Genomic DNA, 26,126 nt, shown 5'->3' with positions numbered 1-26,126 from the left:
TGTGTGTGTGTGTGTTTGCTGGTGTGAAGGTTCTCCGGTAAAGGTATGAACCTGCACTGCAACATTCCTCCTCTCGTCTCACACACACACACACACACACACACACACACACACACACACACACACATACACACACACTTGTTCCACTGTTGGTTGTGACCTGCTCCGATCTTTAGATCTCTGAGGCGTGTCCACAGCAGTGGCCTGTGTGTGTGTGTGTGTGTATGTGTGTGTGTGCGGGGGGGGGGGGGGGGGGCAGGAAGTGGCAGCAGCGGCGGTTGAGAAACTATCGGTTGTTCAAGACGAGTCAACTGAACTTCCTGCGTCCGAGGAAGCAGCTGATGATCCAGATAGAGGCGGTTCTCCAGCCAGCAGGAGCTTCTTCTGCTTTTCCTTAAGTCTCATGAAAGACGGAGAACTTTCATCCTGCACCGGAGATGTTCTACCATCACCGCCTTCAGAGGAGACCTTCAGGATCTCTGGATGCTGAGTCTTGCAGCTTCAGGAGACACCTGATCAGGGTTGGATCCTCCGGATCGATGACGTGATCAGTCAATCATCTTCCTTTGAATTTATGAGATGAAACTTCAAATAAATACATTTTGATTTAGCTAAAGGTCCTGATCAGTGACAGAAGACCTGGACTTTGGATCTCTTGCTGCTGGAGCTGCTCACCTGGTCATCATCATCATCATCACCAGGTCACAGCGGAAGGACGGAGAAGTTCTCCCGCGGTTTGATCTTCTGAAACCGGCGGAGAAGGTGCTCCTTTCTCACACTGTGGGTGGAGTTAAGGTGCTTCTCTTGAGAAGCCCAGATGTTCTTCAGATGCTCCACTTGAGAAGCCCAGATGTTCCTCAGATGCTCCTCTTGAGAAGCCCAGATGTTCCTCAGATGCTCCACTTGAGAAGCCCAGATGTTCCTCAGATGCTCCACTTGAGAAGCCCAGATGTTCTTCAGGTGCTCCACTTGAGAAGCCCAGATGTTCCTCAGATGCTCCTCTTGAGAAGCCCAGGTGTTCCTCAGATGCTCTACTTGAGAAGCCCAGATGTTCCTCAGGTGCTCCTCTGCAGAAGCCCTCTGTCAGGCCCCAGGTGTGGACCTGGACCTTCTTGGGGTCCTGCAGGCTCTGCTGTCCACCTTCTCACAGAGCCTAAAAAGAAGATCTCCTGCAGGATCAAACCTCTGGAACTGAGTCCTGAACCTTCTGTCCTTCAAAGCCAACCTCTATATGTATTATTATGGTCTGTAGGCCTCGGAGGCTGAATCCTGCAGACACGCCGCCCTCCCCCTGGTGGACGGATGATGAACTGCAGTTGCAATGTGACAGACCTTCTCCCCCTGTGGGGGGGAGCTGAAGGCGGAGAGACAAAATAAGAGTCAGGAGGAAGTTTGATGTGTAATTTATTCACTGGTGAAAATCAAAGACCTGAAGCACCGAGAGCTGAGGGACGGCTGCGGCTGTCCGTCAAAACCCCAAGAAAGCCCCGCCCCCAACGGTCACGTGACCCGGGCGGGAATCGGCGGGTAGAAGAGGAAAAAGCAGAAGAAGACAGGAAGTGGACAAACCGCTTCCTGTCACTGTCACTCAACAAAATAAAAGGAAGCTGCGCCCCCTAGAGGACTTTCTCCGCCCCAGGAGGACCACCTGGACCTTCTCTGGAGCAGCTAATACTGGCGTGGGGTGGGGGTGGGGGGGCGTCCTCCTGCTGCCCCCCCATGGCACCGCAGGTTATAAAAGGTCATGAAATAAAACTGGAAGCGTGTGGAGAAATGGCCCGCCGCCGCTACAAATACAGATAAACAGCCAGTGATGCGATTGGTCCCCGATGGGAGCGGGTCGGCGGGGAGTCCCGCCCACTTCCTGTCCGTCAGCTGAGCATCAGGAAGGGGCCGATGGTACGTTTTCACATCGATTATGTCAGTAAGAAAGAGAATAAAAATCTAGGTATTTGTGATCAGTTTTCCTTGTGCTTTTATTTGAAAGGTATGTGAAGGAAGGGAGTCAATCCCATAATCCGGGATATTAAAGGTTTTGAACTGGATTACTGCTTTTACTGTGATAAGAGAGCTGACCAGCCTCAGTTTCCTGACAGGAAGTCCTGTCGCCGTTACAAAATAAAAGCCGCGACAGGCAGGGGGCGCCGCCGTGTCTTCAGATTAAAAACAAGATGGTGTCCTTGTTTTTGTTTGTATGATTCAGGCACTTTTATTGTGGGAGGTCAGAGGAAGATGCAAAAATATGGAATTTTGGAATAAAAAAATAAGAAATAGAAAACACGGCAGTTTATTTTGAAGGGATTGTACGCGTGGGCGCTCTGGGGCTTTTATTTTGAAATGCTACGGCCCCCCCGCCCCTGTGAGGAATGTTCTAGTAAAATACAGCGCGTCCCTTTTCAACCAGTGACTTTGCCTAAACGGAGAGCGAGCGAGCGGGACGCTGCGGAGCTTTGATTTTGGAAAGAGGAAGCGGCCGGAGCGGCGAGGGTCGCGGCCGGCGCCTCACATGCACTCGAACTCGTCGATGCGCTGCTTGGTGTTCCCCGAGCGGATCTGACGCAGCGTCTTGTACTTGTCCCGCCCGGCGCGCATGTTCTCCGCGTGGATGATGTCGTTAACTGTCTTCTTGGTCTCGTCGCGGGCGTTGGCAAGCTCCGAGCTCAGGGCCTGGGAACACAGAGTGCAGGATCAGTGTCAGAAGGGAGGGGGCGGGGCTTAACTTGGGCAAGATGACTGTCAATAACGGTAAACAATGGGAAAAGGGGCGGGGCTACAGCTGAACAGGTCAGGTGCCAATTGTAGGTGAGAGTGAGAGAGGGGCGGGGCTTGTCCTGGACAGGATTGCTGTCAATCACAGTAAACAGTGGCGAAAGAGGCGGGGCTATATCTGAACAGGTCAGCTGCCAATCACAGGTGAGAGTGAGAGAGGGGTGGGGCTTGTCCTGGACAGGATAGCTGTCAATCACAGTAGACCGTGGGAAAAGGGGCGGGGCTATATCTGAACAGGTCAGCTGCCAATCACAGGTGAGAAGGAGTGAGGGGCGGGGCCTAACTTATCCGGGATAGCTGTCAATCACACGAGACAGAAGGAAAAGAGGCGGGGCTTTATCTGAATAAGTCAGCTGCCAATCACAGGTGAGAAGGAGTGAGGGGCGGGGCTTAACTTGTGCAGGATAGCTGTCAATCACACTAGACAGAAGAAAAAGGGGCGGGGCTTTATCTGAACAGAACATTCTGCTGCTCCATGGCCTCAAATACAGGAAATGAAGCGTTGGATGGGGAACACTGACCCTTGGTGGCACACCCGACGTACTGCATCATAATGTTAATACTAATTCATTTGTATGAATTAAAGGTCATTGATATTAATCCCTTGAATAAAGTATTAATATTTATGAATACATTATTGATTAACATTGACTATGAGCCAGGGTTAGCGTTTGGTGAATGATTCAAAGTACTCAGAAGCTTCTAAGCCTGCAGATCAATCAATGATGTGTGTTGGGTTCCTCACCAGGAGATGCTTCTGCAGACGCTCGTTCTTCTCGGCCTCCGTCATGCGCTCCTCCTCGCTGCGGTCCTTGTCGGTGGCGGCGGCGGTGAACTCGGCGCTGGCCTCGGCGCTGCTCTCGTCGTTCTCATCATGCTCGTTCTCGGCGCTCAGCGGCTCCTGAATGTGGGCCGCCATCACCTTTGTCTTCAGCTCCTCTTTGGTCTTCTCCAGGTCTTCCTGGACCATCGTGGCCTGAAGGACACAAACGTCGGTGAGGAACGGGAGAGACGGGACGGCGGAATTACGCTTGGTGACCAGAAGGTCCGAGAGTCCCGGCCCGTTTAGCGAGAACGTCTAGAAGGTTTGGAACAGACACCAGACTAGATATCTGCTGAAGTAGCAGAGGAACAAACTGGGTCTCACGAGGATATTCTAATGTTCCTGTCCTGTGGAACGACCGCCTGGAAGTTCTGACCTCACGGACCCAGAGCAGGTAGCAGCTTCTCCTGGTCCTCCATGATGGACAGACAGAAAGTGACCGCCAATGAACCGTCTTTTCAAAATAAAAGCAAAAAAACAAAACACTTTGATTTTGGCATTTTTCCCCCTCGCTTCACCTCCTGGATTGTCACACACACACACACACACACACACAGTGGACGGTCAGAATGGCGGCGAAGATTAAAACAGGATTTCCTTCAAACAAAGACAGTCGACAAACAGCAGCATGACTCACACTGCCCAGGGAGAGTGTGTGTGTGTGTGTGTGTGTGGGTGGGGTGGGGGGGCAGTCAGCCCACATGATTTTGCCCAAAAAAGCCCAGAGGTGAGCTGGAAGCCAAAAGCACAAAATAACACAATGAAGGAATGTCTGGCCTCACTCTGCCCCCAGGGGGAGGGGGAGGGGAGGGTAGATGGGGTGGGGTAGTTGGGTGGGGGTGATGCGGGTAACGAGTGGGGTAGATGTGTGGAGATGATGGATGGGGTAGTTTGGTAAGGTTGATGGGGGACTTATGTGTACGGTAGTTGGGTGGGGTTATTTGGCTGGGGTAGATGGGTGGGGGTATTTGGTTGGGGTATTTATCTGGGTCCTGTGAGTCCTCCTGCAGTGTGAGAAGCTCCCCCTGTAGGTTCTCCTGTCTCATGAATCTGCAACCCACACAATCCTGAAGGTCTGCCCTCTTCTGGTCATGTGACCTGCTTTGAGCGCCAACGTCCTGAGGGTCCTCCTGTCCTCTGTCCCACCCAAACAGAGCTCCGCACCCGGAGGTTTAGCTTAGCACACCAGCTGGCAGCCGACGCTAAGCGTGGCATTAACTGCAGGTGAAACCATCGAGACCCGGATCTTCTGAGATCTCGGTTCCTGGTCACATCAGAAGTAAAGCGCAGGGCTCAGTCTGAGGACCAGAACCCTGTTCAGAAGGACGCACTAGATGTGCTAAGCTAACTCGTGGGAGGGCTTCTGGAGGAACCTTTCAATGTTCCTGAGGGTTCTTTAGGATGTTCTTGAGATCCTGCTTGCTGTCTGACTTTGAGGATGACGGCCGTCCTGCAGCCGCAGCCCCTTTAGTTTTGAGGTGGATCTTCTGGCCCACCTTTGTCCTCTCTGTTTCTGCCAGCACGTGTTGTAACTTCCTGTGTGACCCGGACCTCCACGTCCCGCCTCAGACTGACCTTCTGCTGCCACTCGCTGGCCTCCTCCTCCTTCTTCTTCTTGGCGTCCTCCAGCAGGGAGATCTTTGAGGTCAGTTCGGCCAGCTCGGTCGCCTGCGAGCACACAGAAGAGGCGTCCGGTGAGATGTTTGGGCAGCGCCCCCGTCCCCCCCCACTGGTGTGTGTTTGTGCTTCGGGGACGGACCAGGTGCTCCTGGTTCTTCATCTGGTTCTCCGACTGCTGCAGCAGAGACATCTTGGCATCTTCTGCTCCCTTTAGCTCCGCCTCCAGACGCTCAGCCTCCTCGTGAGCTCGCTTCCTCTCCAGCTCAAGGTCCAGAGCACGCTGGGTCTGCTCCTCAAGCTCTGCACACACACACACACACACACACACACACACACACACACACACACACACACACAAAGGGTTACTCTATGTACCACTAGCTTTGTGTTTTGGCTGCTGTTGATCAGTATCGACCAATGAGAGGACGGGAGAGGCAGGGGGAGGAGCCAGAGGGCATTCCAACATGGCCGCCGCGGATTGTAACATTCTATAACCGGTCTATGACTCACCTATGGTTCCTCTATAACTCATCCACGACTATGACTCATCTGGAAGTTATATCTCCTCTGGAGGTCTCCTCTAACTGACCCAGGACTCATCTATAACTGGACCGAGCTCTTGAAGAACCTGGAAGAACCCGATGTTCTCCTCCCCCTTGAAGAACCCGACGTTCTCCTTCACCCCGTCCACCCACCTTGCTGAGCTTTCTTGGTCTGCTCCTCGATCTGCTTCAGCCTCTCCATCAAGTCCTCCTTCTCCTTCTCGATCTTCTCCTTCTCCTTCTCTGCCGCCTCCCTCTTCCTCTTCTCGTTCTCCAGCAGGGCTCTGAGGGACAAACACCGCATCCCTGTAGATCCATCTAGATGCTTCCAGACAGCTCACACAGCTCTGGTTGCTCCGCCCTCCCTGCTGTACCTCTCCATCTTCTTGAGGTTCTTCTCCTCCCTGGCCTGGGCCTTCATCTGCTGCACCTCGATGGTGTCGGGCTTGCGGCGGCGCATGTAGAGCTCGTGGTTGCCCATGCAGAGGGCCAGGATGCGCTTGTTGATGCTGAGCCTCGGGGCGTAGAAGACAAAGTCCTGCACGGGACAGACACCGGTGTGATGGAGTCCACCTACGGGGAACATCTACGCCGGTGAGCAGGCGGCGGGAACCTACCGGGGCCTTCTTGTCGATGGGCTTGATGACGAACTTCTTGTCATTGAAGGAGATGTTTCTGATCTCGCTCCAGGGGAACCCGATCTTGGGCGTCATCCTGTCGGGACGGAGGCCAGGTGAACATGGTGACAAGGCGTGGACATCAGGAGACCGGGAGGCTCTCCTGATCTCCGTCAGGAGACCGTTGAGAAGACCCACCTGTCGTTCTGCTCGTAGATGTTGAGGCCAAGAGCGTCCACGCCCAGCCACAGCTCCGTGCCCTTCTTGTTCTTGATGTTGAAGTAGTTGACGCCGTACATCTCCAGGTCCTGAGCGATCTTCAAGTACTCCATCATGGACTCCTCTCTGCAGGTGGAGGGACATAACTCCGGGTCACGCTTATGGTGGTCACCGTGACCACCGGGACGGAGATGTTCCCGCCGGAACATCTGGACAACAACACGGAACTTTGTTGTTCCACAGGAGAACGTTTAGGAGAGCCAAAGCATCTAGACAAGATCTGAAGGAACCAGAATGGAACCATGATGGACAGGCGTCTCTTTATCTTCTGAGAGGTGGCGACTGACAGATTCTCATCCTCCAGGTGAAGGTCCTGTGAGAAGCTCAGAGTGTTGCCACGTGGCGGTCTGGCGGTCTGGTGGTCTGGCCTCACCTCATCATGCCCTTGTGTTCCTCGTGCCACACCTGGATCCTCTCCTCCCATTGGTCCTTGCTGAGTTTGTGCTGGTCCAAAACCCTGAGAAGCACCAGGATCAGAGGTCAGGGGTCAGGCCGGAGGTCAGGTGACCTCGAGGAGCAGACGGCGGCCGGTCTCACCTCTGAGGCAGCAGGTGCTCGCTGGACAGGTATCCAGGTGTGTGGACCTCCTTGTTGTAGTCGGCATACTTGGCCTGCACGGCGTAGGAGGCCAGGAGGACGGCGGTCTCCGGAGGGCAGTAGATGTCGTCGTTGAGAATGCCCTCCTTCACCTGCAGGAAGAAGAGCCTCTGTGTGGCCTCCAGGATCAGCTCCTCAGATACATCCTCCGGGAAGAACTTGGCCCGGAACTTGAAGAGCAGCGGGCTCTCCTTCCTCACGTCCTGGGCTGTCACCTGAAAGCAGGAGGCGCGGAGGTCAAAGGTCAAAGGTCAGCGAAAAGGGGGCAGAGCCCGGAGGAACCTGGAGGAACCTCACCTTCTTGTTGAGCTTCAGCCACGTGGAGAAACCCTTGGTGTCCTGGTACTGGAACCCAAAGTACCAGACCTCACGCAGCCCGATGGTCTTCACCACCTGACCACACAACACACACACATTCATCTGGAGTTAAAACACTGGTGGTGAAAATGTCAGCATCATGTGAAGGAACATGTAGGACCAGCCCTGACACACAATGGAGAACATCTGACCGGGGTGTGAGGCGAGAGGGGGCGGGGCTTAATCATTCACGCCTGTGGATAATGTGGAGGAGAACATGGAGGAACCTGGAGAACCTGGCCAGGAGACTGATGAGAGTCTGCCAGTTTGAAGTCCTACCTGGTCAAAGAGCTGCTTCCCGGTGGTGTTGGGCTGGATGGCGAACTCCAGCTCCGCGTCCATGGTGGTCACTCTCACACTGATCTGAGGACAGACACACTCATCAATGGATCACACTCATTGATCACATCCTTCTGATCGATCACACCGTTTAAAGACCCCGATCAATCAAAGGAGGCTGCTTGGGTTTCTGATTATTTTCTTTGTAACCTAGGAACCAGGAGGTGGGAGGGTGTGTGTGTGTATTTGTGTGTGTAACTATGTGTCTGTGTGTGGATGTCATTGTGTGTTTGGGTGTGTGTGTATACATGTGAATCTCTGTCTCTGTGTGTGTATATCAATGTGTGTTGTGTATCCAAGTGTGGTGTTATGTGTGTATCAATGTGTGTGTGTTTTTGTATCTATGTATCTGCGTGTGTGTATCAATATGTATCTGTGTGTGTATCAATGTGCATGTGTGTGTGTATATCAATGTGTATGTATGTGTATATCAATGTGAATGTGTGTGTACATCTATATATCTCTGTGTGTATATCAATGTGTATGTATGTATATATCAATGTGAATGTGTGTATACATCTATGTATCTGTGCGTGTATATCAATGAATATGTGTGTGTGTTTCAATGTGCATGTGTGTGTACATCTATGTATCTGTTTGTGTATAACAATGTGAATGTGTCAATGTGCATGTGTGTGTGTGTATATCTATGTATGGGTGTGTATGTATGTACGTGTGTGAGTGTATCTATATATCAGAGTGTGTCTGTGAGTGTGTGTAACATGTTGAATATGGGACTGCAGCCCCCGTTTCCGTCTGAGCGCCGTGTTCCCACGGCATAAGCTCCGCCCTCTCTGAGTGAGGACAGCCCTGATTGGCTGCTTGTCCCCATCCACTGAGCTAAGCAGCTGCTGCGGTGGAGACGGTTGGGGTGGAAGCATCTAAACCCTGAAGATGGCCGCCTTTCACGTACGTGTGTGTGCATGCTAGCTGCAGCAGCCCCCCCATGTGTGTGCCAGAGGGACCTCTAAACAGGAAGTGACCACATCCTCTGTGAGGCGCTGCTGCTGCTGGACGCACAGCTGTCCCCGCCCACCACAGACTTCCCATTCCACCACCACCACCCACCCACTTGACACCCCCCCCCCCCCCCACACACACACACATGACCCACTTCCTGTCACAGATCAGCTTCAACACTCCTGAAGGGTTCAGCACTGAGAAGATGGGGCGACAGGTGGGGGGGTGTTGGTGTGTTTGTGTGTGTGAGGGGGGCTGTCCACAGTGAGATTAGTGCAGAAAGAAATATATTTACTTAACCTGCACCCAGTGAGGTCACACACACTGACGTTCTCTGGTGGAACCCCCCCCCCCCCCCCCCCCCCACACACACACACACACACACACAACAATGGCCCAGATTACCCCCCCTGTCATGTCAGCAGAACCCTGAGTGCAGCTGGGAGCACTTGCCACTCTTCTGTCACTTCCTGTATCCAGCCTGTGTGTGTGTGTGAGTGTGTGTGTGTTGGGGTCCAGGTTCTGTTGGGGGTCGGGTGGGGGGTGGGCAGGGGGTTCTCCTCTGGCTGACTTCCTGCTGGGCTGGAAAAAGGAACCGCTGGTTGTGGCTGTCAGGGCGTGCCCCTCATGCAGACGCTATTCTTAGAACAGACCATGTGACCCCCCCACCCCCACCCCCCCACCCAACCTGCTCCTGAACCTTCTCCTCGCCACAACCCAACCATCCAATGGAAGTGATCTAATCAATACAGACGATCGATCAGAATGGGGGGTCAGACTGAAGTGCTGAAAATGGTCCTTTACGAACGCCAGGGTTTCCACCAAACTACAGCGGTACTAATAAGGAGACCTGCTGGAGAGCAAATACTTGGCATTGCAGACATTCTGCCCCCCCCGAATACCAGCGTTATCTTCTCGCAGCCTCAGAGGCAGGAGGACAGGAGGACAGGAGGACAGGAGGACAGCACAGAGGGCTGCAGAGGACGAGGAAGAGAGCAGCAGGTCTGCGTTCCGCCTGCCCGTCAATCATTATGATTGACAGCTGATTACAAGCGGGGAGAAATATCACACACACACACCAAGGCTTTCACAATACAGTCGAGGAGGTGCAGAAGGACCAGGATGTCCCTGGCCTGGACCAATCGGACGGGCCCGGCCAATCAGAGAGAGGCACCGGGGATTGTGGGAAATGTAGGACCCTCGGTTCTCCATGAGAACAGAACAGGTTCTTGTTCTACAGCAGCCTGAGGGGAAGGAACCATCTGACCTGTGAGTGTGTGTGTGTGTGAGAGTCACGTGACAGGAAGTCAGCTGATGGGTGAGAAGAACCAACGTAGACGTCTGCAGCAGTTGCTGCAGATGAGACAAAACGCGGACTGTGGATCTGAGATAGCTTAGAAACCGCGTGGTTCTCCATCAGAGGAACGTCTGGGTTCTCCATCAGAGGAACGTCTGGGTTCTCTGACAGGCTTCAGATGGGTTCTGGTCCAAAGAGAAGCCGTGGAACCACGTCTGCTCTGCTCATAAGAACAAGAAGGAGCCATTGTTTTGTAAAAAAAAAAACCCCAGAGGTTCTTCCACGTTCTGTGAAAACTTTCATTTTTCTGCTCCGACAGAGTGACAGCCTGGGGAGGGGGGGGGGGGCAGGCTGCCAGCGACCATATAAGGGCACGGGCGAGGACATTACTCTGACAGGAAGTGATGTAATCACAGAGGGTTTGAGTCACAATGACACTTCCTGGACCAGCAGAAGCTCTGCCAGGGCGGTTCTCTCGGCTATACCACCGAGAGCCGGGGGGAGCAGATGTGTGTGCGTATGTGTGTGTGTGTGTGTGTGTGTGTGTGTGTGTGTGTGTGTGTGTGTGTGTGTGTGTGTGTGTGTGTGTGTGTGTGTTTAAGCCCCTTCTCTCACAGGATCAAAGAAGATACATTTGAGCTCCTCAACTGTGAAACCATCTTCATCATCATCATCTCTACCACTATCTTCATCTGACTCGATCAGACTTCCCGAGGAACCCGGAGAACCCTCAGCTTCATGAGTCGATCCAGATCCCGTCTGATGGGTTCTTCGGAGAACATGGTCCTCGGGGTTCTGCTGGGCTCCTCGGACGGGCCCGCTCACATTGGATTCCTGGTCTGCGTTGCCATGGTTACTGTCACGGAGCTATCAAGCAACAGGAAGTTCTGGGGGTTGGTGCAAATGTCCCCGAGGTCACACGGGCTTTAGAAGAGCATGTTCTAGAAACATCTAGAACAGACTAGATTGTTCTACCTCCCTTAGGGAAGCAGAGGAACCTGGCGCTCCACGTTCTCAAAGCAGTGCCACCTCGTGTTTGGTCACATGGAGGTTCTGCCTCGGGTTCTGCTGAGGTTCTCACGGGGTTCCTTCCAGTTCCAGGCTGGTGTTGGTGACTCAGAGTGAAAGCCAGGGTTCATCGACCTTCTTCCTTCTGCTCTTCTTCTCGCTCGGTGGGAAACACCTGCTGAAACGACTGGGCGCCTTCAGCCCGTTTCCATGACGACAGTCAGTTTCACATCCGGACTCAGGGCGCCAAGGCGTCTCGGTGTCAGCGGCGAACCGAGGAACCCGGTCCCTCGCTGATCCTCTGTCAGAAGAGTCCACCTTTAGAAGGTCTGAGAGATCGGAGAACATCCCCTCCAACCTGAGATGAAACGTCTAGATTCTTGACTGTTCTAGAAGGTTCTGCAGCTGGAGTTCTCTACTTGCTCAAACATTCTTGATGAGTTCCAACCGTCAGACCAATGTTCTCCACCCACTGACGGTGGAAGAGAACCTTCTACCAGGAGAGGTTCTGGTTAAACAGGCAGAACCTCAGCCCAGAACTTAGACCGTCAGCCAGCAGGTCCCGGCGGACAGAACCAACGGGACATAGAGCACCACGCCTGGGGGGGGGGGGGGGGGCATGAGGGAACCGGGTAGAACCCAGTTAGAACCCCACAGAGCCCAAGTCCAACCTGACAGGACCACATGAGAACCTGATGGAACCTGGTAGAACCCAGTAGCACGGGATAAAACAGTTACAACCATCCTGGAAGCTAGCAGAACCAGTTTAGAACCCAAACAAAACCCAAACGAACCCATAGAACCCCAGTAGAACCTGACAGAACCCCATTACAACCAGAATGAACCTAACAGAACTATCTAGAATTGGATAGAGCCCATTAAAACCCGACAGAACCCAGTCAGAACCCGATAGAACCCTGTTAGAATCAGACAGGACCTGCTAGAACCCTGCTAGAACCAGACAGAACCTGGTCTCAACCCCATCAGAACCTGCAGGAACCCGACAGGGAGGAGGAGGGGCATCGGGTCGGACTCGGATGTTAGATCTGGATCCAACCTGGAGGTCCAGTCTGGACTTCCAGCCTGGAGGTCCAGATTTAACGGCGCTCATTTTGAGGCGGGAGCGCGCAAGCGCACTCGACTAACGGAAAGTGTCCTCGGTAGCGTTTTTTTTTTTTCTTTTTTTTTCCCTCTCTCTTTCTTTTTTACCGGGACCTTTCCGGGTCTCCCGGGGGAGGAGGAGCGGGTCCGGCCCTTCCCTTCCCAGCCCGGTCCGGCCCGGTTCGGAGCGGGGATAGTTTTCCAGGAGCGGAGAGAGAAAGTGAATGAAGCCGTGAAGTCCTACCGTCCTCGGCATGGTTCGGTTCGGTCCGGTCCGGTCCGGTCAAACTGGTCTCTTTCCGTCGGCGGAAGAACAAAAGTGCGCTCGGTGTCGGGCAGCGGCGGTTCGCGGCAGAGAAGGAAAAAAACTTTTTCCCATCCGAACCCGCGGAAAACGGCGGCTTCCGGTCCGGTCCGGTCCCACGGCCCGCTCGCTCGGTCTCCGGTTGGAGGGGGTGGTTCGGCTCGGCTCGGTTCGGTAGTCGGGGCTCTCTTTGTTCGGCCGCTCGGCGCTCGGAGGTCGGTTTCCTGCTAACGGGACTCCCGGTCCAGGCCACACCCAGGCGGGGAGGGACGGCCGCGGCCGGCGGGGGCGCCGCGCAGGCCCCGCCCACTCGGGCCGGCGGGCCCGCAGGCTCCGCCCACAGACGCGCATCAACATGGCGGCCGCGGAGGGAGGGAGGGAGGGAGGGAGGCTATTGTTGTCTCGGGACCCGTCGACTTCCCTGGATCCACAGACACGCTGCTGATCCCTGAGTCGGCCGGAACGTGACGGAGGTGCGGGACAAATATAGCAACAAAAAATAAGAAAAACACAGGAGTCGGAGAGATGGAGGGCGTGCACGGGCGCGGGAAAATAACGCGCGCAAGCACAGTCACTCCTGGTGGGAACAAGTGATGTGTGAGCAGCTGCTAAACAACAGGAATAACCATGTAGAACACTAATAATAACCGCTATGGAAAAGTAATAACTGTGTATAACACTAACGTAACACCACTATGGGACAGGAATAACTGTGTATAACACTAATCATAATAACTGTTATATAACACTAATGACAGTAGTAACAACTTCTATATAACTCTAATACCAGTAGTAATAACTTCAATATAACACTACTGATAGTAGTGATAACTTTCATATAACCCTAATGATACTAGTATCAACTTCCATTTAACTCTAATACCAGTAGCACTCACTTCTATACAACAGTAATGATAGTAGTAACAACTTTTATATAACTCTAATACCAGTAGTATTAATTTTATATAACACTAATGATTTTAGTGATAACTTTTATATAACTCTAATTCTAGAAGTAATAACTTTTATATAACACTAATGATTGTAGTGATAACTTTTATATAACTCTAATTCTAGAAATAATAACTTTTATATAACACTAATGATTGTAGTGATAACTTTTATATAACTCTAATTCTAGTAGTAATAACACCTATATAACACTAGTGATAGTAGTAATAACGCCTGTATAACACCCCTCCTCCAGACTGCCCCTGACAACCCTCCCTCTGTGCCTCCCGTTATCTGCGCCATCATTGCTTCACCCACCGCAGCTCCTTCCTGTTTGACACGTCAGGATGTTCTGGGAGGCGCCGGTGTTCCGGAGAACCTCCAGATGGGAACTGACTCATCAGGACACTTGACCTTTGACCCCACAGGCTCCGCTGCGACTCGTCCAGAGGTTCTCCTGTGCTCCACAGCGCCCCTACCAGGCCTGAAACACACACACAGCTACACACTGCATGGATGTACATAGATGAAGAAACACACAGTGGATGCAGAGGAGGCCTGTGACCAGCAGAGGGGTGGTGGAGGTCCAGGAGGTTCCGACACAGCTTCTAGTGTCGGTTTCCATGGAAACAGGAGCTATAGGATGGTTAGATGATTGACTGAAAGTCTGTCAGGTTGGAGGGTTTAAATCCTGCCTGTAGACCAGGTCCATGGCCACATGAATGCCACCAACTCCTCCTTGAGATGCCGTCCTGACACAGCAGAGGGCGCCCACGCCCCACTCTTTACCTGAGGCTCTTGCTTCCTGTTGCGGGGGTCACACGGGGTCTCAGCGGCTCGTCCCATTGGCTGCAGGGTCTCTACTCAGAGCCAGGCCAGATCAGGGAGCACATCTGAGGTTATTGGTACATCACGGTTTTCAAAACACCTGATCCCGAAGCTCAGCTGTAGGAGTAACCGGGGTCACCACCACCACCTTCAAGGACGACTTATTGACCAGGAATCCTCGGGCTGCGACATCACTTCCTGCTCCACCCTGTAGGACCTCAGAGGTTCCTGGAACTTCAGGCATTTCATTGTGTTTTCAAATGCACTCATTCATCTTCTATAGGGCTGAGCCTACTTGGGCTATGATTGGACAAGAGGCGGAGTTCACCCTTGTTCTGTCATCTGGAGAACATCCACATGTTTAGACATGTGGATCTGAAGGATCTCCATGAAACTCCTGTATGTCTAGACTGTGGGTGGAACCCTGAGAACCCCAGGCAGACACAGGGAGAACATGGAGACTCCACCCAGGAGGGAACCCTGTGTGAATCCAACCAGGGACCATGTGGCTGTGGGGGAAGCGGTGGTAACCTCTGCTCCACAGGCAACCTTCAGAACGTCTTTTTTTAAGCTGATAAAAAAAAAAAACAATCTTACACACACATGCCAAGGGTTGGAACAGAATTGTTTATTGATGGTGAGAAACACGTGTTGTCATAGAGACTTACATTTCCTTTGAGCCCACTGACCCAAATGTTCTGCTTCTGGATGGTCTGCTCTGGAGAAGCCACCTTCACTGTGGCTCACAACACGGCGGACCGTCACAACACCGAAAGCTTCGTGATTCCCTTTTTGTTTTTTTACACTGCAGACACGGCGGTCTACTCTCACACACACACACACACACACACACACATACACACACACCAGCTCAGAAAAGCCACAGCTGTGTTCCTCAAATGTCCAAACACAGCACTGTGAATTGAAACTTTTTAAACCTGAGTTTGACACTGTGTGCGTGTGTGTGCGTGTGTGTGTTTACCTCTTGTTGTGGCATTATGTACAACAACTAGTAAATACTGTAAATATATGGTAACAAGAACTGCAAGAGGTTCACGAGTACTTGACCACCACAGGTTGTGTTTTTGTACATAATGTGTACTTTAAAAATTCCCTTTGGTCTCGGCCGTAAATCATGATGGCCGATGGCGAGTGCGCCTCGACGATACGGTCGTGACGCCGCTCAAATAGCAAAAATGGCGTCGCAGACAGAGGCGTGCAAAGTGGCCCCACGGGCCAACAATGTAATAGATTACAATTAATAATTGGAGAGTTAAAAGGAGTCATCCAGCACAGCCTGGAGGCATGTGGAGAAACATCTGGAGAACATGTGGACGTCCAGCCGTCAGTCAGACACTGCCAGCAATTTTACAACGCCATCCCGTAATAACTTTGGCATCTTTTATTCAACAGAAAATTATCGGGGGGGGGGTATTAAAAATGAGCAAAGTTGCTAAAAACGGACAGGTAGGGGTGGGGGGGTGGACCGTGGGGTTGCAAAACACACACACACACACACACACACACACACACACACATACATACATACATACATACATACGTGATGATAAAATAACACCACCCTTCCAGTACATTCAAGGTAGAGATACAATTTGTATCAACGAACTCAGGTCGGTCGTGGACCACTGCAGGGTGAAGGTGAGGCTGGAGAGGGGCCTGCCTCCCCTCACGGGGGGGAAGAGGTGAGGCAGGAGAGAGGCCTGCCTCCCCTCACGGGGGGGCGGGGTGAGGCAGGAGGGGGGCCTGCCTCCCCTCACAGGGGGAAGGCTAAGACTGGAGGGGAGGGTCGCCTCTGCTCACAAGGGGAATGGGTGAGGGGTGAGGCAGGAGAGGGGCCTGCCTCCCCTCATGCTCTCTGTACAAGCAGGAGGGAAATAGTGCATTCATTTAAAGTGGTTTCCAAATAAGGGTCTTCTAGAGGCGGGTCAGTGCTGGGGTTCTGTTGGACCAGCCGCCAGGCCTTATTGATCCCAGATGTCCGTGACTAACCCGCTGATCAAACCACATCAATAAATCAGCTGTCTGGTTGAACACCTTCTCCTGCCTCCTTCTGTTTGGAAATCCCCTCCGCCTTCCCCGCAGGCATCTCCGCTGGGATTTCCAGCCACCGGAGGAAGTGAAGTCCGGTGAGATCTTCATCAACACCCTGACATAACAAGAAGGTCAAGGGGAGTAGACCCGTCCGTCTGCCAACCAGCATACTCTGATCGACCATCAACGACTTCACCTTTGACCAACTGTCTCCATAGAGACAAGAGAAACTGAAGAGTCCCTCCAGGGTCAGGAGGGTCTACCTCCTGGGTCTACCTAAGTCTACCTCGGCTGGCGGGTGTGGTCGGAGGACAGCACGCAGACCTTCAGCCAAATGCCAGAAACAACAGTGACAGCAGGAGACCCGGAAACACCTGGCCCACCTTCTCAAGGACACCACCACCTCATCCTTCTACATGGTGAAGACCCGAACCCGAGCCCAGAGGTGGTCCAGAAAAAGGACACAGTCAAAACAGAGTTCTCCCTCAGGGGTTTAGTTTCTCCGCTGCTCAAACACCAGCTTCGCCTCCATAAGACCTCTGGGCTTGAAGAACCACAGAGAAGGAGTAGGCTTCTCTATGCACTTCAGAAGATAGATTCTTCAAATAAGAACAGCACGAAGAGTGAACTCTTCTCCGCTGGTGTGACGGAACCTGACCCAAGATAAACATCTAAGCTTCACGGGGAGGAGTAACCCGGGAAGATCCACAAACCAAGGGGCTTTTCTCTTTGACCTGGACACCTGGGCCACTGGAACGAGACACCGCCTGTCCATCTCCAGTGTTCTGTGTTTTGTTGCCATTCAAACAGCCCTTGGATGAGAAGCTTCACGGCTCTGGAGGTTCTGCTGCTGATTCCAGGGATCTTTGAGGGGTTTCAACTGGTGACCTACAGATGTCAGAAGACCCTGAGGAGGATGAAGGAGTTTCAGTCTGGACTAATGGAACTGCAGATGGTCTAGAACCAGGTCCAACACAGGCAGGGACATGTCCGGCCACCAGGAGAACCGAGGTTTCTGTTCAGAGAACAGAACCTGGGCACTTCCTCAACATGACCTCCTTCAGTCCCTGAAGACAAGATGGAGGGAACATCAGCGATTGGTTCCATGCCTGCAGACTGTTTGGAACCTTATCCAACTACACTCCGTCCGGAGGTGTCACCAGTGTTCCTTCTGGTAGACAGGTGAAGACCCCTTATCTTTGGGACTTGTGCTCTGAGCGTCCAGCTGCTGGAACCCAACGAACATCTGTCACCTCCACCAGCTGGAAGGAACCATCCTGAGAGCAACAGCAGAACCTCCGCCTCCATCTCCAACCCGACACACACACATAAACATACACACACACACGGATGATTGAACATCTTCATGGTCAGATGTCCAAGTATCACTGAAATCTAATCATCATCTTCACGCTCTGAGTCTCTGCTCCTCTGAACATGATTCCTGAGACCTGAGCGGTCAGCTGGCCCCAGCACCCAGGGAACACCTAACTTCATGGAAACCTTGTGCAAACCGTGGACCTCCAACCCCACGTTCCTCCAATAAATCCCTTCTCTGGGTTCCTCTAACCTTGCAAGCAAGAGACAAGAAGCTTCTCCGCTTGAAATAAAAACCTGCTTATGAATCTCCATGCTCGAAGCTACCCTTTTCACCCGGGCCGAAGAGGAGGCTTCAGGCACCGCCTCCTCCTGCTCCTCAAAGAACATCTGATGAAGACTACTTCATCGGAGGAGAATCTCGTCCGTCCACCCCGGCTCTTCGGTCGCATCGGGGAAGGGAAACCATCGCGGATCCGACCCGGCCGCTCAGGTTCCTCTCTCCTGAGGCGCCAGGAACTGGTCTACTAAGTGCATGGAGAAGTCTCTGAGACTGAAGAAACCTCCAGAACACAAGGAGCCCAGTGGAGGAGCTCATACTGATATATTATATAATAATATTCTCACAAGGAAAAGAATTGGCACGACAAGTATATAAATAGGAAAACTCTACAACCTGGCGTCCCGTAGGACGGAGATGCTGTAGACCGGACCGAAGGAACCTATCCAAAGGTGGCTCTCCTCAAATCTGACCCGCCGGTCCGACCGAGACCTCCTCCCGTCTCCTTCCGACACTGGAGCTTGTTTTTTTTTTTTTTTTTTTTTTTTTGGCTTTGATTAGCAGCTTATCGATGACTCTGAAAGAATGGCTTCAGTGCGAGTCCTGTGTACAGACAGGCGTGCACGTGATCTCCGTCCAGGAGGCCTCTGCTCTCCGGTGCTCGGGACCAGGCCCTACCAAAATAGTAGCTTTTGAAAGTGAGGCTGAGAAAATAGATCTCTGGAGATACTGAGCTAGTGCTGTGCGTCCGGCGGGGCGTCCTCCGCCCACGCGGGCGGCGGCGACTGAAGCGCGAGGTCATTCAGATTTAAGGCCATTGAAAACACGGGAGTTCATGCGGCGAGGTCTCCACGTACCTCCCAGGAACATCTCTGCAAGGGGGGATGGTACTGTACAGCGGGTTCTCCGGTCCTGCCGGGCAGGACGCGCCCGGACACAGCCGCGCCTGCCCGCCGGCAGAGCTACACCGCACGCCGCCAACACTCAGTAAGGCAAATACAGGAGGAACCGGGTTTCTGTGCTGGGCGGGATCCTGCAGAGCCCACGGGGTCTCCCTTGGACGAGAACCTCGAGAGCTACATCGGGGGAGGTCCATGAACGCGGCTCCAGGACGACACCCGGGAAAACATCGCAGGGCTTAAAGACGCAACTCACTGCGACAACGTTCACGGGATGTGAGAGGACGGCGGCAATGGGGGCAGACGGGCGTGGACACACTTGCCAAGGCGCCCGTCTACCATTGGAGAACAAGATAAACCTAAAAAGCAATCCAGCGGGAAAAGCGGGTGTCCAGACGTCACCGGCGTGTCCCCTTGAAAAGCTCCAGGGCTTCGCTGACGTCTCGTTGTCTTCTGAGCCGCTCCTCAGACCGATGTTCTCAGAAGGTGCACAACGTCGAGCTCAGTCTTTAACCAAACTGCAAAGGACGGAGGGAAACAGGCCGGTCAGCCGGAGACGAACCAGCAGGAGCCGGGTCCACCTCCGCCCCCGGGACATCCCGAGGGTCCGGGTAAGAGTCAAACAATGTGAAGAAGCTCAGCAGCCCCTGCTCAGAAGTAAGGATCGTGTTGGTAAACTAGTGCCTCACACCTCACGTGCCAGAAGGTCTCACACTTTCCAGCACGCTGACAAAGAACTGAAGGGTTCTCCACCGGAGACAAAGGAAAAACAAAAGGATCTCCTGAGGGCGGATGTTGCACGGGTAGCACGCGTGTCGCAACATGGTACGAGCGCCTTTCCTTGCGGAGAAAGTCCCTTCCCGTCTCGGATCCGGGGTCGGACCTCAGTGACACGACCTCAGCTTGGTGACGATGACCGCCGCCAGCTGCTGGGGGTCGGTCAGGTGGGGATTCTTCTCCATCACCGAATGGACGACGTAGGCGGGGAAGATGTTGCACAGGTTGCGATAAGTCTGGTACTGGTGGTCTGGGATCACGTAGCGCTCTTGGTGTTCGGCCGCCGGCGGGCTCTCCCAGGGCGAGCTCCAGATCTGTTCCATTTTGTCGGGCATGCTGCGGACCATGACGCGCTCGCAGCAGGGCATCAGACTGTTGCTCAGCGGGTAGGAGTGGTACCCGAAGGACTCGTTCCCGCAGGGAAGAGGGTCCCAGCTGGCGTGCTGCTCGCGGCACAGGGGCGGTCTCCTCTGCCTCATGGGGTTGCTGTCGTACAGCCGCGAGTCGGAGATGCTGTCCATGCGAGTCATGCCGAGGGAGCGTGCCGGCTGGGAGGACAGCGGCGGCAGGATGTTCTGGGTCAGCGGGTAGTCTCCGGGGCAGCTGGACCTGGCCCCGACGGCGGGGTGCTGTATGTGCGGCGCCAGGTGGGCCCCTGACGGCTTGCAGGCGCCCTGCTTGGGCTCCTCCGGCCCATAACTCTGCACCCGAGTCAGAGCTTCGTGTCGGAAGCCGTGGGAAAAAGCCTGCATCCTGGACTGGGCGGGGGGCGGCGCCGTGCCCTTCATGCCGTCCTCCAGAGAGCCGTCCACCGAGCCGGGGTAGAGGTCCCCGTAGGACGAGAAGGAGTCGCTGTTGGAGTGGCTGAGGCGGGACTCGGGGCAGGGACCGGGCCCGGGGGTCCTCTGGTAGGCGCCTTGCTCGTGCTCCATGCTACAGAAGCTGTCGACGTTGTGCATACTGCTCATGCTCATGGTGGAGAAGTCACTGTGCAGAGAATAGTAGCCGTGGTCGCTGACCGAGTCGTACTTGGGGAACTGCTCGCCATAGGTCACCGAGGCACCGTGGCTGTTGGTGACCAGGATGGGCGGGTACTGGACGCTGGACATGTGCTCCAGGGAGCTGTGTGCAAACTGCAGGGACCCCGGCACCGGGCTGCTGGCCGAGCGGGTGTTCAGGGCCCCGGCGGCGTGGCTCTTGGCGGGCTGCATGGCGGGCACGCTCAGCGCCGACACCAGGGAAGGCACTGAATTAGTCTCGGACTTCCGGACCACGGACAGCGCTTCCGGAAGCTCGCAGGCCACCGAGCGGATGCTGGGGTCCGACTGGCGTTTGGGCGCCACGCGCTTCACCTCTGAGACGCCGTCACCTTTGGCGGTCGTCGGCCCGGTCCCGCATTTAGCCAGCGCCCCTTCGCTCATGGTCTTCACCGCGGACAGCTTGGCGAACGCCCGTAGCTCGTCGGCCACCGAGCGCTGGGGCTGGTTGACCCGCTCCGGGTGATAGTACTTGCACTTGTGTCCGTACGTGCACTTCTTCCCTTTTCAAAGGAGAACACACGTGGTCAAGAACATCGGGGGGGGGGGGGGGGGGGCGGTGGTAGACAGGCAGCGGTGGAACTCACCATAGGGGCACGGCTGCTTCTTGTGCTCAGGAACCACAGGACGCTTACGGAGGAAGTTCTCCAGGCTCGGGCCGTGACGCCCCAGAGGGTCATCGGGCGGCATGAACCTGCAGGCAAGAAGAGGGTCCACAGTTGGAGGCCGGTTTGAAGATCCAGATATGTTGTACTTTTACTTCTGTAGAGGGCCCATTCAAAATCACTGACTAAAACCAGAGTGAGAGGGTAATAATCTCAATGAGTACCTTCTACAACTACCATATTCTTTCTAAAAGATTCTGTGACAGTCCATGCAGTTCTGGGAAGTATTAAAACCCTCCGTAAAGTTCCAAGGCTCTTCAAGAAGTTTTAATACTCTTTGTAAAGTTCTAAGGCTCTCCGTGAAGTACTACCGCTCTTCATGAAGTTCTAGTATCTCTATGAAGCCCTGCTATTCTTTGTGAAGTTCTAGTGCTTTCCATCTGGTCCTGGTGTCAGAAGACTCACTTGTCATTGACAAAGGAATACATCAGGAGCCGTTCCTCTATGAACTTCTTCCACTCGGGCTTCTCGTTCTGTAAGTCCCTGTAGTTGTCGTTGGACACGATAATTCCATCAGAATCAAAAGCCAGCTTCACTATGAAGCGATCGTCGTAACACACCACCCTGCGGCCCTGCACCCTCCGCGACGGCGTGAACACCAGGATCTTCTCCTTCTCCAGCCTCCGCAGGACTTCTTGGTCTGAAGAGACAGATCGCAGTTTTTTAGCGCCGAGGGATTCCTTTCCGGTCGGGGTTGAAACCAGACCGGAGAACCAGAGATTGATTTCAAAGATCTATGTCAGTAGAGGAGACGTCCTGCGCTTTCACCCGGCTGGAGGTGTAAACTTAAGATAGACGGTTGGGAGATGGAGGTCATCGCGAGAGAAGGTGTACCTGTGATGAGGGCGTCGGGCCGGGACTGTTCCTTCCTCCAGGCGGGGACGAACACGGTGATGTCTTTGTGTCCTTTCTCCAGGAACCACTCCACGGCCAGCTGGATCCCGCGGCAGGAGAACACCTCCTTGTTTCCATGGCTGAAAGGAGACCGGGTGTTAGAACTTTGGAGGACATGGTCAAAGGAGTATGTAACAGGACGGCGCGTTACCTCATAGCCACGTTGGAGCCGTCGATGACGACGGGCCGTAGGTTGTCGTAGGTGTCTGTGGACTCGTCCTCTACCGACACCTCCGGGCTGGCGGTCTCCTTGACGCAGGGGGAGCGGGACGCGGACGAGGAGGCGGCGCCACAGGGCTGGATCTCCGGCTCCACCTTGTTGCCCAGCCGCACCAGCTCAGCCAGGATGTCGTTGATAAGAGCGGCCGCCCCCAGCTTGTGGAGCACCACCTCCACCTGCTCTCCTGAGTAGCCCAGCTTCAGAGCAAAGTCCATCTTGGTCTGATACTCCCGGTCGCTGGCGGCCCTGCAGGCGCCGCCGTCATCCTCCCGGAAGTCCTGCGCGGTGCTGCTCTGGGAGAAGCTGGGCCGGTCTAGGCATGGCGAGCGGCACAGCTGGCGGTGGGGTTTGGTCACCGCCAGCGGCTCCTTCCTCTTGCAGCCGCCGCTGCTCACCGAGACCTTCTGGCGCCGCTGCTCCTCGGATTCGCTGTCGGAGCTGCTTCCGTCGTCCGACCCGTCTGTGGCATGCTGTGCCTCGCCGAGGTCAAGGTTCTCCTCCCTGCACGGCTTTTCCATTGTGAGCTTCTCCAACATGGACCATGCTGTCAGGTTCGCCTCGGCACCTCAGACCTCCAGCCCATGGTTCCTCACCTCGACGGCAGCCTGGGGACCTCAGCCATGTCTGGAGTGGATGTTTGTGAGCTCTGTGCGCTGGCCTCCTCTCACACGGTCAACTAGTAACTCCTGAAACACACAAACATCACAATCCTATCAGTGGCCTCCGGCAGAAGCAGGAGACACACCACTGTGCACCTGGCAGAGCTTTCAACATCTTCACACCTGGAGGAAGGGTGAAGGGTCAAAAGGTAAAACCTACAGCGAGGCACTCTTCTACACATCTGTGACCATGCAACCAGAGTTGGGGAACACATGGGGCAGCGGCGAGGAGGTCCGCAACTCAGCTGATGAATATGTGAGGACGAGTGCCTCTTCAAGCTTCTGGTGGATCCACGGAGATCAGGACAACTTTGGTCTTGTCCTGCTTCAAAGTGTCTGATGACCTGTTTACTGATTGAGGTCTGGAGCGGTGACCTCCTCTTCTTCAATGCCGACGGGAATTAATACCTGCTGCATTCACTGACCAGTGGAAACCAGAGTGAAGAACATAGACCCGGAGCGGTGGATCTTCTGCCTGCACCAAGGACAGAGACCATCTCTGTCCACTCGGGAGAGTCTTTCCGCACAGAATCAGTCAACGTTCTGGACCCGTCACCCCGACGACACGCATGGACGCCTCGGCAACATTTGGACCAATAACAGAGGAGGAGGCTGTGTTTCGGACCTTGGGCAGCATAACCTGAGCAGAGCTCCTCCTCCAACAGGCTGGTGGAGAGGGTGGTGTGTGTGTGTGTCCGTGTGTGTAGGGTGGGGGGGGGGGGTGAGAACACACTCATCACCAGACTCATCCTGATGACAAACTGCTACATCCCCCCGATGCCGTGGAAGCACATTCAACACAGCCGTCCAGCTTCCAGCTACGACAGGCGCAGCCTGTGATGTGTGTTGCCTAGCAACACAGCCGTGTCATCCGCTAACTCCTTTCCTCGAGTCACGACTAATGCGAGCGTGGCTCGTCGTGTCTCTCCAGGCAGCCGGCGAGCGCAGAGCGCCGGAGGAGAAGGCACCGCGGCTTCCGTTGAGGAGGCCGAGCGGGGAACACCGCCTGGAACAGAGTAAACGCCGGGTCGTCCCACGCGGACGTGGAGATGGGAGTGCGGCGTCTTCGCACGGTTTTAACCATCTACATCTCCCCATAGCAACGGGTGTTCAGGTCCCTGATGGGGCCAGGGTCACATGACCACCAGGGCTTCCCACTGGGAGGAACCAAACACATGTCCTGCCTTGTGCCTCTGTGAAGGACCACGTTCTTCCAGGGTTGAGCCCCCGGGTGAAGGCCTCAGTGTGGGGTCGGGGATGTTTATGATAACGGGATTATTAATGGGCGTCCAACCGTTTAAGGGTCCGGCTCTGCTCCAAACTATTACGACGGTCTGTTTTAAGAAGTCAACAAGCCTGCCAAATAGCGAGCAGAGTCTCGAGTGGTTCAGATCACTGAACCTGTGGAAGTGTCCCGGCTTCCTGGAGCAGCACCTTCACCTCTGCACCAGAGAGGATGTGATCTTCCTGTTACAAGTGATAGCTCCCAGCTCCTGCAGAGCAGGGGACGTGTCCAACCTGGAGATCCTAAGGGTCAGATGGTCCTCAGTCCATCTCAGTGAGCTCACACTGCTTCCTCTGCTCCATCTCCAGTACTTCACTTCATGTGGCAGGACGAACAAGTACTTCATCTCAGACCGCAGTACTCAGCAGATGAGTGCTCTGTGGTGTTTTGACGCTAACACCCCGGTGTACCCGCGGTGAGGTGTCCAGCTCCGCGGCACCTCCGGTGGGCTGCCACCCCGCCGGCCCCCGGCTCTCTGCTCCCTGTCGGCCGCTAACTTTTTTAAAAACAAACGCCCCCTCTCCGGCGGAGACGGCTGTCAGTTAGCAGGCAGCATCCTGGGACGCGAGGGGCCGAACGAAGAGGGGTTAAACGTCGTGACGGCGTGTTAAATCTCACTCAGGTGCGGCGTGTCGAGTTAAAATCGGTATTTTCTGACAAATAGGGCCGCTGTCACATCGGCGGAGACAACCTGGGACCAGGTGCCCGCCTGGCAGCGCCGGGCCCGGGGCACTGCTAGCTAGCGTTTGCCTGTCCGGGCGCCGCTAGCTGGCGTTAGCCTGTCCGGCAGCTGGACAAGTTAACGCTAGCCGCTACTGAGCGGAGTCAGCATGTTGGCTAGCCATGCGAACGGCCTCCGCCGTCGGTTCGCCCGCTGGTTCCCGGTCGGTACAAAACTAAAAGCCTCACATTTGAACTCGGACCACCGGCGACAAATGTCAACCTTTCCCCGGGCGTCTGGAGCCGGCGGAGCGGGGTAGCTAGCCCGCCGTGCTAGCCGGCTCGACTAGCTCACGACGCTACCGCTCCATCGGTGGGCAAGCAGCTGTTAGCCGCAGAGCGAATGCTAGCACGCAACCGGCGCCTCGACGTGAAGTCTACGGCCGTTTCCGATTCCGGACGACCGCGACGGGGCCGACGCGGCTCCGGGGGCGGACATCCAGCGGCGTCCATCTCACCTTGTTGCCGTCATCCCGCTCGCCGACCGGGATGTTGCGCTGCCATTGGTGCTGTCGCAGTTCGCTCCGGGTTGCCAGATACCGGGACGGAAATCAGCGGAAAAAAAAAAAAAATCACCGGGTCAGAATTCCGCGCCACACGCGTCCAATCAGAGCCGCGCTACGAGGCGCCTCTCCTGGTCCACGTCGACGCGCATGTCCGTGCCTTCTTCTGGACGAGTGTGAACAGGGTCACACTCTCTCACACACACACACACACACACACACACACACACACACACACACACACACACACACACACACACACACACACACACACACACACACACACACACACACACACACACACACACACACACACACACACACACACACACGTCTGGGGAATTGGTGCAGAGTTCCAGATCTCCTGCAGATATGGTCAGACGCTCGGTTCCTCAGCTTCAGATCATGGAAACAAATAACGCTGTG

General features: G+C 54.5%; 2 protein-coding genes across 2 annotated transcripts; both read right to left on the bottom strand.

Annotated features, from left to right (window-relative positions):
* Window positions 1-1,387: 1,387 nt before the first annotated feature.
* On the bottom strand, window positions 1,388-12,871 carry LOC147226553 (moesin a). Its single transcript, XM_086161038.1, has 13 exons — window positions 12,554-12,871; window positions 7,884-7,967; window positions 7,545-7,640; window positions 7,188-7,462; window positions 7,024-7,107; window positions 6,570-6,716; window positions 6,372-6,468; window positions 6,129-6,292; window positions 5,908-6,038; window positions 5,352-5,512; window positions 5,168-5,260; window positions 3,515-3,745; window positions 1,388-2,667 (listed from the first exon to the last, which is right to left on the bottom strand). The coding sequence occupies exons 1-13, from the start codon at window positions 12,563-12,565 to the stop codon at window positions 2,503-2,505; spliced, it is 1,740 nt and encodes a 579-aa protein (XP_086017164.1). The 5' UTR covers window positions 12,566-12,871; the 3' UTR covers window positions 1,388-2,502.
* Window positions 12,872-15,005: 2,134 nt separating this feature from the next.
* On the bottom strand, window positions 15,006-26,006 carry zc3h12b (zinc finger CCCH-type containing 12B). The gene is made up of 6 exons (XM_086161037.1): window positions 25,656-26,006; window positions 22,465-23,219; window positions 22,254-22,393; window positions 21,825-22,059; window positions 21,342-21,448; window positions 15,006-21,257 (listed from the first exon to the last, which is right to left on the bottom strand). The coding sequence occupies exons 2-6, from the start codon at window positions 23,067-23,069 to the stop codon at window positions 19,825-19,827; spliced, it is 2,520 nt and encodes an 839-aa protein (XP_086017163.1). The 5' UTR covers window positions 23,070-23,219; window positions 25,656-26,006; the 3' UTR covers window positions 15,006-19,824.
* Between the last annotated feature and the right edge of the window lie 120 nt (window positions 26,007-26,126).

This window comes from Fistularia commersonii, chromosome 15 (genome assembly GCF_037954325.1).
Source record: "Fistularia commersonii isolate RoL2024-O1a breed Wild chromosome 15, RoL_Fcom_v1.0, whole genome shotgun sequence".
NCBI classification, from domain to species: domain Eukaryota; kingdom Metazoa; phylum Chordata; class Actinopteri; order Syngnathiformes; family Fistulariidae; genus Fistularia; species Fistularia commersonii.
The sequence above is the reverse complement of the archived record's forward strand: the minus strand, read 5'-3'. Positions and strand labels throughout refer to the sequence as shown.